Here is a 16,248-nt window from a genome sequence, read left to right as displayed (position 1 = left end):
AGAAATGTCAAGAGTTGAAGTAATAGACAGCCAAAGAGGAGTCTCCATAGAAATGATGATTGCTGAGAATACATTGTTAAGCTGAGCACTTTTACTTTTGGAAGGAGAAAGGCTGTTGCATCCTAATTATGGGAATGCTATACACGAGTCTGATCCTGCTTCACTGACTTCACAGTGAAGTGAATCATCCTATGTGAGCAAATAATATGCCTGCACCCATTAACTTGAATGGAGGTTGACGGCACTAACACTACGCATTAGATAGTCAACATCTTGCTGGATTGGACCCATACTGTATACAAAGCGCCTGTTCTCTTATGGAAGTGAATGGGACTTTTGCCATTGACTTGAATAGAAGCAGGATTGGGCCTTCAAAAGGCTTTACTTTGTGTATAAAAGTTGTGCTTATAGCCTATGTATTTTTCTCCCTATGACTTGATTAAATAACTTTTCTGCAAATTGTAGATGCATTTCTTTCAATAGCTCTGAGGAAATGAATGCCTCTTAGAACTCCACCTAAAATCATTTGCTTTTATTTATTAAATTAGAAAACCAATAATGTAACAAATTGAGATGCTATTCTAAGCAGGGTGATTAGATGCAATTAAGGAAACATATTGGTCAGCTACATAATTAAATCAATGATGCTAGCTGTATATTTGCACAAATGTTCTAAACATCTTATTAATTCAGCACAGAACCAATAATAGCCAACATTACGTGCAAGGGTATCTATGTATTTCAAGCTACTACAGCAAATTGCTAGCTACCAGCAGGTTTAACAATCACTTTTGGACCCATTTCATCATAATTATTTTTTAAAGTTACCTTGGGCTCCATTCTTGCTGTTTCTGGTTCCTTACGATAATGTGATGTCCTAGTGTCTGGCATTATATTACATGAGTCATTCAAGAGCATTAGGTCCCCCACCCCCCCGCACCCTCATAGGTTCTTTGTGTTTCCATGATACAGCAGCAACAGGGGGGTGGGGGGTGAGGGAATGCAGCTGAAAATCAAGAGACCAGGGAAATAATGATCCTGTTTATAAACGAAAACTGGAAAGAGGCCCATTTTTAGTGCTAAAAGGTTAACAGCACTACATGAATCATTTAGCATATTTTCATGTATAGCACCGTTAAGGATGTCATTACAAATGCAAAGATTGCTCTATGTTTAGTGAACCAGTAATAATTTTTCCTTCAATTGTTTTTCTTCCCCCATAAACCCCAAATTAACTGTGGATCACTAAAATGTTTCTGCTTTTTGTTAAACCTAGAAAGATTAGGGCCCAGATGGAGTTATGGGAATAAACACCAGCTAAAGATCTGCCCCTAGATATCTCCTGACAAGAAAATGTAAGTATATGCATGAATGGAATGGAATTCAATGATACCTATATGCCTCACAGGAGAAAATAAACTCCTTAAGGCCCCAATTCAGCAACACTTTTTAAGCACATGCTTAACTTTAATTATGTACTTATGTCCCACTAGCATCAATGAGACATAAACACAGGCTTAAGTGCTTTGCTGAATAGGGATTGGATTATTTGGATGCTTGAAGTTAAGCACATGATTATATCACTTTGCTGAATCAGGGCCGTAGGTGCCTACTGAGTACCTTGGTACTCATACAAGCTACCCTGAATTGTTATAGGCCCAAATCCTGACTTTGGTTTACACAGCTGTAAGGCTGGTCATGCACATGAACTTCACATTCCTTAAGCAGTCATATTCTGATCCCCAGCCCACACTCCTCTCCCTGCGAGTATCATGGCAGGCCATGTAACTGCAGCAGCATTACAACTGCAAGTACTTCTGTGACTCAAGCAGAGGTAAGTAGAATACAGAGAGATTCAATCCTGGAGACAGACAGAGACAGAGACAGAGGCCTGGTCTACACTAGGCGTTTATGTCGAAGTTAGCGCCGTTAAATCGAATTAACCCTGCACCCGTCCACACTGCGATGCTATTTAGTTCGACATAGAGGTCTCTTTAATTCGACTTCTGTACTCCTCCCCGACGAGGGGAGTAGCGCTAAATTCGACATGGCCATGTCGAATTAGGCTAGGTGTGGATGGAAATCGACGCTAATAGCTCCGGGAGCTATCCCACAGTGCACCACTCTGTTGACGCTCTGGACAGCAGTGCGAGCTCGGATGCTCTGACCAGCCACACAGGAAAAGCCCCGGGAAAATTTGAATTTGAATTCCTTTTCCTGTCTGGCCAGTTTGAATCTCATTTCCTGTCTGGACATCGTGGCGAGCACAGCAGCACTGGCAACGATGCAGAGCTCTCCAGCAGTGATGGCCGTGCAGTCTGGGAATAGAAAGAGAGCCCCAGCATGGACTGATCGTGAAGTCTTGGATCTCATCGCTGTGTGGGGCGATGAGTCCGTGCTTTCCGAGCTGCGATCCAAAAGAAGGAATGCAAAGATCTACGAGAAGATCTCTAAAGACATGGCAGAGAGAGGATACAGCCGGGATGCAACGCAGTGCCGCGTGAAAATCAAGGAGCTGAGACAAGGCTACCAGAAGACCAAAGAGGCAAACGGACGCTCCGGATCCCATCCCCAGACATCCCGTTTCTACGAGGCACTGCATTCCATCCTCGGTGCTGCCGCCACCACTACCCCACCAGTGACCGTGGACTCTGAGGATGGGATACTGTCCACGGCCGGTTCCTCAGACATGTTAGGGGACGGGGAAGATGAGGAAGGAGATGAGGAGGGCGAGGCAGTTGGCAGCTCTCACAACGCTGATTTCCCCGACAGCCAGGATCTCTTCATCACCCTTACAGAGATCCCCTACGAAGCGTCCCCAGCCATTACCCCGGACACAGAATCTGGTGAAGGATCAGCCAGTAAGTGTTGTAAACATCTAAACATTTATTTTTAACAAAACAGGAATATTAACAATTAAAAGAATGGGTTGTTCATGATTAGTGTGCCCTAGGCGCTTAACGGTTTAGTAAGGGGCAGTGCAAGTTTTGAAAAGAAATCTAGCAATGTCCGGTTTTCAGTGATTGTCCTGCACAAGCCGCTCTACTGTGTATTCCCTGCTACTGCAGCTACAGTAAAATGCGGTCTATATGTGCGGGGATAGAGCAGTAATCCTCCTGGGACATCTCGATGAAGCTCTCCTGGAGGTAACTTGAAAGCCGTTGCATGAGGTTCTTGGGGAGAGCGGCCTTATTGGGTCCTCCGAAGTACGACACGTTGCCGCGCCACGAGATTATCAGGTACTCGGGGATCATTGCTCTGCACAGCAGGGCGGCATACGGCCCTGGTCTTTGGAGGCTTTCCCGGAGCATTCTCTCTTTGTCGCTCTCGGAGATCCTCATCAGGGTGATGTCGGCCATGGTGACCTGCTTTTAATTAGGTAGGGGAATGTTAGTGTTGGGACTGCTTTCCCGTTCCTTTACAGAACTGTCACCGCTGGTTTGCAGCCACGCGGTGGAGGCGGGAGAGGGGCAGCCGAAAGGGATCATTCCCGGGGACAGCCGCGAGGGGGTGGGACAGGGGCAGAGTTCCCGCTTGCCGGATTGCTGGCAGCAGGGACTGACATTGATTTAAATGTGAAATGAGGCCAGTGGTAATATAAAAGTTTTAAACTGCCACAAGTGTACGGCTTACCATGTCTGCCTGCAACAGAAATTCCGTTGTGCTGCCTCGCTTCTCAAATGTGCTGTTCAAGACCCCAGGCACAGAATGCGAAGGCCGAGAATTCGACCTTGTGCTGAGTGCGCATGTGAAAGGTGCTGTGCATGGTCTTGTTCACAGAGAAAGACTATGTTCTTTGTTCACAACTACATTTATCTTTCAGAGGAATTCACTCCCTTTTTCCCATTTCCACAGCCCCGTCTGCGACTGTCTCACAACCTAGCCTGGAATCACACTCCCAGAGGCTAGCGCGGATTAGGCGTAGGAAGAAGAGGACACGGGAGGACATGTTCTCTGAGCTTATGGCCTCTTCCCAAGCCCAGGCAGCACAGCAGACCCAGTGGCGGGAGAACTTGACCCGAATGCACCAAGCCAACATGGATCGGGAGGAGAGGTGGCGGCAGGAAGACCAGCAGGCGACTCAAACGCTGCTTGGACTACTGAGGGAGCAAACGGACACGCTCCGGCGCCTTGTGGATGTTCTGCAGGAACGGAGGCAGGAGGACAGAGCCCCGCTGCAGTCCATCTCTAACCGCCCTCCCCCGCCACCAAGTCCCATACCCACCTCACCCAAAGTGCAAAGAAGGAGAGGCGGCAGAGTCCCTGCTAACTCTCACTCCACCCCTGCAGAGAGCTCTAGTAGCAGAAGGCTCTCATTTCCCAAAATTTGAAAAGTTCTTTCCTTCCCGCCTGACACAAGCCCACGTCCAAGTTTCACCTCCCAATGCCATGTGTAGTTGATAATAAAAAATTCGTTTCTGTTAACTACTGTTTCAATCATGTTCTTTTGGAGGAGGAGGGGAAAGGGGGTTGGAAATTGGACAGGACAGTCTCCTTTGGCAGGGTACATAGTCGGGGGCAGGCACAGCAGCAGGGCACATACACAGTGCAGTGATGCAGTGACTAGTTGCCCCGGTTAGTCTGGGAGGTTGTTTTGATGTAATGTTGGGGGGGGTGGGTTGCTCTGTGACTTTGTGGCGGGGGAGGGCAGTTACAGATCTTAAGCGCCGGTCCTTAGACAGGATCACAGAGCCACACAGCATGGGATCTGTAACCGTCCTCCCCCTGCCACAAAGTCAAATAGACCTCCCATACACACAGTCCCGATCAGGAGGGGTGACAGGCTCCGTTGAAACAAGCATCCCACCGCAGCGGAGCCTGTCAATCCTTGAGTTTAGAAGCTGCATTCGCATCACAACACTAGTCCCGCCCCGCACCACAGTCTGCGTCCCAGTTTTAAAAAATTCCCGCTAAAACAGTATTAAAGAAAACGGTGTGCTTTAACAAAGTAGAACTATTTTTATTTCGACACGTGTGTTGGAGGGGGGGTGAAGGGGGTATGTAACTGGATAGGATAGTCAACATTACCTGGGTAAAGAAACGGGGGCAGGTTTAGCTTCTCAGTACACAAACTATAAAATCACAGGTTACCCTGCTCACTCAGGAACTTTGCTTTCAAAGCCTCCCGGATGCACAGCGCTTCCCGCTGGTCTCTTCTAATCGCCCGGCTGTCTGGCTGTGAGTAATCACCAGCCAGGCTATTTTCCTCAACCTCCCACCCCGCCATAAAGGTCTCCCCCTTGCTCTCACAGAGATTGTGGAGCACACAGCAAGCTGCTATAACAATGGGGATATTGGTTTCGCTGAGATCACAGCGAGTCAGTAAGCTTCTCCATCTCCCCTTGAGACGGCCAAAAGCACACTCCACCACCATTCTGCACTTGCTCAGCCGGTAGTTGAAGAGTTCTTTTTCAGTGTCCAGGGCGCCAGTATAGGGCTTCATGAGCCAGGGCATTAGCGGGTAGGCTGGGTCCCCGAGGATGACTATAGGCATCTCCACATCCCCAACAGTTATTTTGTGGTCCGGGAAGTAAATACCTTGTTGCAGCCGTCTAAACAGACCAGAGTTCCTGAAAACACGAGCGTCATGAACCTTGCCCGGCCATCCCACGTAGATGTTGGTAAAACGTCCCCTGTGGTCCACCAGTGCTTGCAGCACCATGGAAAAGTATCCCTTTCGGTTAATGTACTGGGTGGCCTGGTGGTCCGGTGCCAGGATAGGGATGTGAGTTCCATCTATGGCCCCACCGCAGTTTGGGAATCCCATCGCTGCGAAGCCATCTATGATCGCCTCCACGTTTCCCAGGGTCACTACCTTTGGCAGCAGTACATCAACGATTGCCTTCGCTACTTGCATCACAACAACCCCCACGGTAGATTTGCCCACCCCAAACTGGTTCGCGACTGACCGGTAGCTGTCTGGCGTTGCAAGCTTCCACAGGGCTATGGCCACTCGCTTCTGTACACTCAGTGCAGCTCGCAACCGGGTGTCACTGCGCTTCAGGGCAGGGGACAGCAACTCACAAAGTTCCAGGAAAGTTCCCTTCCGCATGCGAAAGTTTCGCAGCCACTGGGATTCATCCCAGACCTGCAGCACTATGCGGTCCCACCACTCAGTGCTTGTCTCCCGTGCCCAGAATCGCCGTTCCACGGCATCAACATGACCCATTGCCACTGTGATGTCCTCGGCGCTGGGTCGCCTGCTTTCTGACAGGTCTGTGCTACTCTCAGACTTCAGGACATCACCGCGGTGCCGTAGCCTCCTTGCCTGACTTTTCTGCATCTGCCTCAGGGAAACCTTTATGATAAGCTGCGAGACGTTGAGAGCGGCCACAACTGCAGCGATGGTCGCAGCGGGCTCCATGCTCGGAGTACAGTGGCGTCCGCGCTGTCAATGACTGGAAAAGCGCGCGAACTGTTTTCCCGCCGGCGCTTTCAGGGAGGGAGGGCGGGAGTGATGGACGGATGACGACAGTTTCCCAAAAGCACCCTCGACTCATTTTGTTACCCAGAAGGCATTGCCGGCTACACCCAGAATTCCAATGGGCAGAGGGGACTGCGGGAACTGTGGGATAGCTGACCACAGTGCACCGCTTCGAATGTCGACGCTATCACCGTTAGTGTGGACGCACAAAGTCGAATTACTGTCCTTAGTGTGGACACACACGTTCGACTTTGCAATATCGATTACAAAAATTCGATGCAAGTAAAATCGAACTACTCTCGTAGTGTAGACAAGGCCAGAGACAGAGACAGAGAGAGAGAGAGAGAGAGAGAGTGTGTGTGTAACCTTGCAGAGGTGGATTTTATTCAAACAAACCTATTAAACTTTTAGATACTTGTGTGGGTTTGAAATACAAGTGCTAGTACTGTATGGGCATGGAACTGAACCAGAACACCTCTAAAGTTTGCTCAGTGAGGGCTGCTTTCATGCTACACTCAGCACTTGCAACAGCTTATTATTTCTTGTTCACTAGGGACTAGATCCACAAATGGACTTAGGCATTATAATGCTCAGCATTGCAGTGCCTAATTTTTAGGCCTCCAGTTAGATGCCCAGGCTCTCTATACAATGCCTGGGAAGAGTGAGTCATTCAAGGGCTTGTATACACTTTAAATATTACATTCGCACAGCTGCGCCACTGCAGCTGCACTGCTGTAGCACTTCAGTGTAGACACTGAAGCGACACACAGGGGAGAGGTTCTCCCATTGGTATAGGTAATCCACTTCCCCAAGAGGTGGTAGCTAGGCCAATGGAAGAATTCTTCTATTAACCCAGCACTGTCTTCATTGGGGGTTAAGTCGGTATAGCTACGCCTCTCAGGGGTCTCTCCCAGATTTTCCAGTTCCCAGGCAAGTGCCCTAACCACTGCACTATTGGGGGCCACCACCACTTTTTGAGCTAGATGTGCTCTGAGAACGCCTACCAGATTGAGACCAGCAGGCAAGATAGGCAGGGGAATGCCTACTTTGAGAATCCCTCCAGAGCTTAGGCACCAAGCTGATCAGCCATGTCAGGACTTAGGTAACTTTGCACATGTGCACTGCCTGAAATTTGGGTTACTTTATCAGCAGAAACTTTGGGGTCTAGGGACTTTTGGTGTTTCCAAGGTTGGGCAGCATTTGAGCAGGGGTTCTGAAGATTTCAGTGGTGCCTAAACATTGAACTGAGGTACCTAAAGTACCAGTTAGGCACCTAAATCCCTTTGTAGCTCTAGCCCTAAGATTCTTCTGTTTCCTCTTTAAAATCCACTTAAACTTTCCATCATTGTTGGGCTAGATCCAAGAGTCACTGAGTAAGATTCCATGGCTTGTGGTATGCAGGTGGTCAGAAAAGATATTAATAATGGTCTCCTTTGTGACCTTAAGATCTATGAATCCAGAATAGGTTGATCTCCAATCCAATGTTATCCCCTCATCATCTTGTGTGTGAATGGTTTTCCCGGGGATCCTGTTTTTTCTGTCTGAATTAGATTATGAAATCCTCTTCCTAAGGAAGACATATATTGAGTGTCTGTTGAACTCTGAGCATGCTTACAATGATCCATCAAGAGTCATAATAATAAATAGAATGTAAGGCCAGAAGTGATCATTATGATTATCTAGTCTGATCTCCTGCATAATACAGGTCACAGAATTTCACTCCATAATTTCTGCATCAAGCCCATAACTTCTGGCTGAGTTACAGAGTATTTTTAGAAAGACATTCAGTCTTGATTAAAAGACTTCAAGTGATAGAGAATCCACTACATCCCTTGTTAAGATGTTCCCCACCTTAATCCTTGCCCATTGCCCTTGAAAGCTGCTTCTCTATTGGATGGGACCTTACTCAAAAGGTCTTTCTGCTCTGTGAGGATACAGGTAGCGGTTTGCAAGAGAAAGGATTTGCCCTGGTTTCCTTTGTCAAAATTCTCCCCCCTTTGTGCAGCACACTGTTCTTCAACTGTACTACTGGGTCCCAGCCTCACCTCCCATATGGGGTCTTCTATTTCCATGGTGAGTGAATGGATGTATATAGATATTAAAATTACAGCTGATCAAAACATTGCAAAATTATTCTAGGATTCAGGAAGTTCAGAGTCTCTCTGAGTCCCTACTGTGCATAGGATGGGCAGTCATTTCATTGCCTCTTCCTTCTCCACTGATATGACCATCCTCCAGATTAGACAGGTCAGCATGGACCATTACAGAACTGAAATGGAGACTAATGCACCCCTGGACCACTGGAAGTTTTGCCTTTAGTTAGAACTGGGTAAGAACCTTAGAATACAGTCCTGAGAAAGTATCCCTCAAAGTGTGACCAAGAGAATAATATTGCATTGCCATACAATTCCCTGAAACATACGTACATAATACTGGGGCTGTTTATAATTCTGGGCAAGCCTGTTTTGCTGTAATCCTGGTCTTCAGAATCTCTCACCAACCAACAATATCACATACAAACATCTGCATGACACCCTGACTCCCACAGAGAATAATCAGTCAGATTTTGGCATTTTATAGACTTGTATAATAACTCTTATAAACGAGCAGCTGCTGTGCCTACTGCAACTATATGGCCTGTAAGCCAGGTAATAAAAAAACAACCCTTTCTGAGTTCAGTGAGTGCTTGGTGGTAAACATGACTCACAATGTTAAAAATAATTGAAATTTTATTTTTAAATCCTGAAAACAAGACGAAGGAACAAGTGGAGTGGAACTCCAGAGCTATTGACACTTCAGTCTGAGAGATAATGTACTGAAACTGAGCGTGCTGTAATAGTAATAGCAAGTATTTTAAAATTGAATAGCATATTGATTGCCACTGAGAACTGATAAGAAACGTGGAGGATAAACTACTTATTGTCTCATCCCTCTTCCAGAACCCAACATATTCAGCCTGTGTACACTCATCAGTATTCCAAGGAAATATTCACTTGGATGAGATAGGTTGGAATGTCTTTTGTGCACCAGTAAAAAGCATCAACCATCCAAACGCAGGACACTACATTTTTTCACAGCGTTTGCAATCAATTTTTTAATCTTTAAAGCTCCCAACTTTAAAACTGCACACACATTAACTGCTTCCCTCCCTTCCATCCTCCTGGCTTCCTTTTCATACCTCTCAGCCATCATGGGATCATCTTTCTGGCTTCCCTCTGAAGCCACATAGCCAAATGAGGTAACCCCAGGTGGCTTCCCTGCCCCTTATCCCAGTCACTCCCTATCTCACCCTGTGAGCATGCTTATTTTGGTGGGGAGCCTGGCTAACCGGCAATGGGAATCCAACGTTCTGCTGGAGAGACATCACTCCACACACACAATTTTTGCAGCAGCAGCACCTTCCATTAAATTAACCCGAGGCTCCATAGTAAGCAGAATTTCAATGTAGCCGCAATATGCAACATACAAAGGTCTTACAGTTACCAGAGCCAATGGCCTCAGGCCCCCCCTTGCTGCTCTCCAGCCTTCAAACTTCTCCCAGGAAAAAACTTTCATTCTTCTTCTTGTTGGTTATCTAAACTCAACCTGAGAAGCTTTTCAGATTTCCCAGTCACTAGTCACTTCAGGAAGTACCAACTGTTTCATTCACAGAGAGTGAAGCTGAATGCAGGCTAGAACTAGAAGGACTTTATTAAATCCTGTGCCCTGCTCTGTACATGTGACTGAGTTCCATCCAGCCTAACTCCCCACATTCCCTGTTCTCATAGACTTTAAGGCCAGAAAAGACCATCATGATAATCTAGTCTGACCTCCTGCAGATTCCAGGCCACAGAACCTCTCTCACCTACTCCTGTAATAGACCCATGTAACCTCTAGCTGAGTTACTCACATCTTCAAACCATGATTTAAAGACTTTCAGCTACAAAGACTCCATCAGTTACTCTAGTTTAAACCTGCAAGTGACCTCAGCCCCATGCTACAGAGGAAGGTGAACCCCCTCTCCCCTCTTGCATGTTGGCAAGACCCACCAGGCAGACATCTGGAAAGGCATTCTCTGTAGTATCTCAGAGCCCTCCCCATCTAGTGTCCCATCACTGATCATTGGGGATATTTGCTACTAGCAGTAGCAAGTTGGCTACATGCCATTGTAGGCAGTCCAATCATACCATCCCTTTCATAAACATATCAAGTTCAATCCAGAAGCCAGTTAGATTTTTTGCTTCCTCTGCTCCCCTTGGAAGGCTTTTCCAGTACTTCACTCTTCTGATGGTTAGAAACCTCCATCTAATTTCAAGCCTAAACTTGTTGATGGCCAGTTTATAGCCATTTGTTCTTGTGTCAACATTGGTGCTTAACTCAAATAACTTTTCTCCCTCCATGGTATTTATCCCTCTGATGTATTTATAGAGAGTATTCATATCTCCCCTCAGCCTCCTTTTGGCTAGGCTAAACAAGCCAGTGTCTGAGTCTGACCTCTCAAGGTAGGTTCTCCATTCCTAGTAACCCTTCTCTGCACCTGTTCCAGTTTTAATTAATCTTTTTCAACATGGAAGACCAGAAATGCACAGAGTTTTCCAGATAAGGTTTCATCAGGCCCTTGTATAATGGTACTAACACTTCCCCTATCTCTACTGGAAATACCTCTCCTGATGCATCCTAGGATTGCATTAGCCTTTTTCATGGTCATATCACATTGGCAGCTCATAGTCATCCTGTAACCAACCAGTACACCCAAGTATTTCTCCTCCTCTGTTGTTTCCAAGTGATAAGTCCCCAATGTCAGGATGCCAACAAGAGCAGTCAGGGCCAAGGGTTAGGGCAGGAGCAAACTTGGGACTGGGAGTAGCAGAGCAGTTCATAGTAAGTTCCAGGCCGGGGTTAATGCCAAGGGTCAGAGAGTCCAAATCAAGCCGAGGTCAAGCCAGGAATTCAAGAGCAAGGAGAAGAAAGTCATGGCAGCTTCATAAGATCTGCACTGTTGCCTGGACACCTTCTGGAATGCCCCTTGGGTTTATAGAAGGCAGGGAGCCAATTAGGAGCAATTAGGCTGCTGTCTGTCAAACCCTTGAGGCAGAACTACCCATGGTCTGTGTTCACAGCAGGTGGAGTACAAATTGATAACCGCTACTGCTGAGTGGCAGCCTGCAGCTGCCAGGTAGCTGTACAGGCCTTGGTACTAGACCTGTGAGGCCTTACACCCAACTTACAGCAAAAAATCTTGTTGTAGAGCATGACCTTGCACTTTGCACTATTACATTTCATCCCATTTTTATTAGTCCAGCTTTCAAAGTCATCCAGATCTTGTATGATATTCCAGTCATCCTCCATATTGGCAATACCTCTCATCTTTGTGTAATTGGCAAATTTCATTAGCACACTCCCACTTTAGGCCAAAGTCATTAATAAAAAAGTTAAATAAATTGATCCCAACATGGATCCCTGAGGAACTCCATTAGTAACCTCCCTCCAGCCTGATAGTTCACCTTTCAGTATAACCTGTTGTAGTCTCCCCTTTAATCACGTTCTTATCCTCCTTTCAATTCTGTATTCTGCTGCAGTCCTGTCAATAACAAAGCCTCCAGGGCACATTGGCCCTCTGACTCTAGTTCCACTGATCATGATACACAAACCTGAAAGCACTATTTCTAGAGGGAGACAAGGGGAAGGGAAGTTTTTTTTTTTTCTGGTCTCTCAGTGCTGAATATTTTTTGTCACTGCATCAAATTATGAGGCAAATATTTTTTCCAAGTACTATTGAGAAACCACTGTAAACTTAGCCAACAACATCACAGTGTTATGTCTACACTACGAGATACAAGTGTGATTACCAGCTCATGTACAGAGGCACCAACTTTCTGATTTCCCCAGGGGTGCTCATCCTCAGCTCTGCCCCAGGCCCCACCCCCACTCCACCCCTTCCCCCAAGGTCCCACCCCCACCCTGTTCTGCCCCCTTCCCTGAGCATGCCCCACCCCTGCTATGCCTCTTCCTGCCCACGCTCCTCCCCCCTCCCCCCCCCAGGGCCTCCTGCATGCCTCTGAACAGCTGATCACCAGCAAGCAGGAGGCACTGGGCGGAGGGGGAGGAGCTGATTGGCAGGGCTGCTGAGGTTTTTTCCCCATGGGTGCCCCAGCCTTGGAGCACCCACGGAGTCAGAGCCTATGCTCATGTACATAGTCGCACAAGCTTTCATTGTATAAGTATACATAGCCCGAGTATAAGTAGTCGTGTAGCCACGGTAGTATGGGCAGCAGCAGCAGGGCTAAGCCGTGCCAAGTACAAACCCACCTGAACCCCATGGGTATGTCCACAGCACAGCTAAACCATGCTGCCACCGCCCATACCACCAGTAGCTGCACTACTATTTGTAATCGCACTAATTCTCATTGAGCTAATATGCGTATGTATATGTGAGTTGTGAATCACACCCTTAGGCCACTTCGTAACTCATATCAGCTGTAAACACAAATACAAGAAAATGAAACTTTGGTGCATGGAGCTTCACTCAGAGGCCCTGTTACATCAGCTATCTTGAGTGAGCAGAAGCCAGTCACTGCAGATGAGAAATCCTTTCAGCACCATGGTGGCTTGATTGTGGATGCATCCTCATGAAACAAACCTGTGTTGAAGTGTCTCCCATTTAGTTTTAGTGCATAAACACTTGTACCATCAGAGGATTTAAAGGACGTAGCACCATAGTTCTGGGGTTAGTTAAGTTCCAAAAGAGTACTCTACCTATGTCATAGATTATTTACAGGGGCCAACCAGAGTGGGCAAAGGGGAACTGGACCAGGAGAAGTGCTCTCATTTGGCCAGTTAAGAGGCCAGGGCAGCACCTGTGGGCTATACAGGATCAGAGAAAGATTGGTGAGAGGGAGTCCCAGTGAGTCAGAGAACAGACTGGAGGAGCAAGGAAAGAGGTAGGCAAGAGCTGTCTGGGACAGCCAGGGTCAGGTGAGAACTGCCAGAGACCAGGGGACTGAACTGGACAATATCCCAGAAGAAAGCCGTTTTTTTCCTGGGACAAGGCTGAAGAGCAGCAAGAGGGGTTTGCTATCTGATGTCCCTGAACAAGAGCTGGAGAGACATGAAGGCAGCAGCAGGAGCAGCACCAGTAGCAGATGGAGTTGCCTGCTAGTTCTAAGCCCAAAAATTGCAGCCAAGGGCCAGAGAGGGTTGAAAGCCAGGGAGCAGCAAGGGGCTCACCCGCTGACCTCTCAGCTAAAAAAACTAGACCCAGAGGAACTGTGAGAGGCCAAGGGTAGTGATGTTCCCCAGCAATGAGACAGTGGGGGGTTCTGCTGGAAAGAGCATGTTGGAACCCCCGTTGAAAGGGTTGGGGTTGCTGTCCTTGTTCAAGGACAGGAGAGGACTGATAAAGAGTCTGTGTGTGGTTGAAGGCACTGCCATGCGGTATGTGCGGCAGCAGGCACGAGATGCCTTAAATTGTAGGCATGACTTGCCCTGGGGTGAGAAATTGACTATATTTTTGAGACTTATTATAGATTGTTTTGAACTGTGTAACTATGCTCTGGTAATAAACCACATTGATGAACTAGAGGATAAACCTTGCACACTGTTTCTGGATTGCCTGAGAGGGGAAATTGAGGAAGGACCACTTAAATAAATTAAATAAATTAATGGAGATATCCCATCTCCTAGAACTGGAAGGGACCTTGAAAGGTCATCAAGTCCAGCCCCCTGCCTTCACTAGCAGGACCAAGTACTGATTTTGCCCCAGATCCCTAAGTGGCCCCCTCAAGGATTGAACTCACAAGCCTGGGTTTAGCAGGCCAATGCTCAAACCACTGAGCTATCCCTCCCCCCACTTGTTGTGCTGTGGCTTGCCACAAGAGGGTGATCCAAGCAAGGTTGCCCTATGACAGCTTGTTACTATTTTATGTGTGTGTTTTAGATGCTTACTACTATTAAGTATGTTGGTACATTAGAACAGTGATTGATCAACAAACAACACTGTAAGGTCTTCTCTACAAACACTGTCAGTTTCTAAAAATTGTATCCACTAATCAGTCTAATAGCCCGTAGCTGGAAGCTAGCAACCCATGCTGGGAAAGAAGTTGTTTTGTTTGCCAAACAATCCTTGAATCACTGACCCAGTTTATTTCTCTCTCTCATAAAAATGCTGCTGTGGTGTAAGTACTTTCCTACACCTGCAAGCCAATCATCTAGTTCTGCAGATGTGGTGCGGTCAGTAGGCTTAATGCCATCTGTAACAGGATGCTCTACTCACCACAGGATGGTACCCCCTCCTGGCCACTCTAGGGATTAGCGCTGCACAGCCAACACCAGTGTCTCTCTCACTTTCTCTCCCTGCAGCCCCTCTCTCATTCCAGGAACTGCAGCCTCCTCTGCATGACTCAGTCAGGTCACTACATGGTTTCCCCTTCGGTGTGGTGTGTATCACACCAGCAGCCTCAGGCAATCTTCCTTTTCATTATCCCCCCCATGGTGCCACTCCTTTAGTGGCTAGTAAAGGAACCAAGGACCACCCTCTACTCCATCTCAGGGACCCTCTATCAGCAGCCCAGGTCTATTCCTTCCTGGACACTGCTGCCTTTCCTACCTGTCTGGCTTCCTCTCCTCTCTGGGTTTGTCAGCCTCCCAAATCCCTCCTCCCAGGGAGCAACCATAGGCAACTTTGGCTCTGTTGTCCCAACCTTGCCTCTCTTCTCCCAGGAAATGACTGCAGCCTACTTCCCTGCAGCCCCTTACCCAGTTGCTAGACTCCTGGTTTTGTAGAAGCCCCGCTTGTCCCTCACAGGTGAGCATGCCTCTAATTAACTGCCTCATTCTCCCCCATTTGCCACCTGCTTGGCTGATTGGGCCCATTTGGCTTAATTCAGCTATTGCAGGGCCAGCATGGGGCATACACCCCATCACATATGCAGGTAATGAACTAATTGCAAATGTTGGAGGGACAAATCATATCTAAAGTGGACACACATGGGAATCAGCTGGTTGAATAGATTATAGGAGCTATTCATGAGTGACCAACAGCAACAAGGTACTGAGTTTTATTAGACTCCTTTGGGTTTCACAGCTCTAAGAGAACACTTGATGTGGTTTATACTTTCATTTTATGCATGTTTTTAATTTTGAAACTAATCATTTCCTGGTAGTAGTGCAATTATGTCTAGTGAGATGTTAAAATCAGTACTACACATTGTGTAGGAAAGACTAATTGTAGTGAACAATGAACAAAGGCTGTTATAAATGAGAAGGGTAGCTTGATAGGAATTACTGGGATAGAACAGTTTTATTATAAGTCTAATTAGAGAGCACACTGTACTTCTAGAAATATTGTATTTGCTAGACTTGCATCTTTTCCTCAGAGGGAAATGTCACAAGGAGTGTGATCATCTCTTGCCAGCTAGTCTTATATTCATATATTAATGGGATGATTAATTTTAAAATGGACTGGAGACTTGACATCTTTGCCTTCACTAATAGATACAGTAGACTTGAATTATCAGCATTTAGAGGTAAAGCTCAGAATGAAACTAAACACTGTGGTCATACAAGCCATATTCCAAGCCAGTTTATAAAGTAATATATTCATGCCTTGATGATCATCTGTTTCTGAGAGTTTGTAAATCTTATTAGAAATGTACATCATGTAGAGTGGTTGGAATGAAAGGTTTCTGGTTTATAGGCTGAAGCAAGGAGGGATTAAGTGGGCAGAGTTAAGATTGTTTTTTTTTTTTTGGACTATGCAATAAAATCTTACATATGTACATTTAACAAACTTCATGAACTGGAAGCATATTTGGACAATTATCTACCTTTCCTTACTGTTCATTTCC

At 46.6% G+C, this 16,248-nt stretch overlaps 1 protein-coding gene across 1 annotated transcript; it reads left to right on the top strand.

Moving 5' to 3' along the window:
• The first annotated feature begins 1,886 nt into the window (after nt 1–1,886).
• LOC135981308 (uncharacterized) lies at nt 1,887–4,425 on the top strand. Its single transcript, XM_065583177.1, has 2 exons — nt 1,887–2,861; nt 3,856–4,425. The coding sequence occupies exons 1-2, from the start codon at nt 2,285–2,287 to the stop codon at nt 4,329–4,331; spliced, it is 1,053 nt and encodes a 350-aa protein (XP_065439249.1). The 5' UTR covers nt 1,887–2,284; the 3' UTR covers nt 4,332–4,425.
• Nucleotides 4,426–16,248: the final 11,823 nt, after the last annotated feature.

Source organism: Chrysemys picta, chromosome 2 (assembly GCF_011386835.1).
Source record: "Chrysemys picta bellii isolate R12L10 chromosome 2, ASM1138683v2, whole genome shotgun sequence".
NCBI lineage: Eukaryota > Metazoa > Chordata > Testudines > Emydidae > Chrysemys > Chrysemys picta.
The sequence above is the reverse complement of the archived record's forward strand: the minus strand, read 5'-3'. Positions and strand labels throughout refer to the sequence as shown.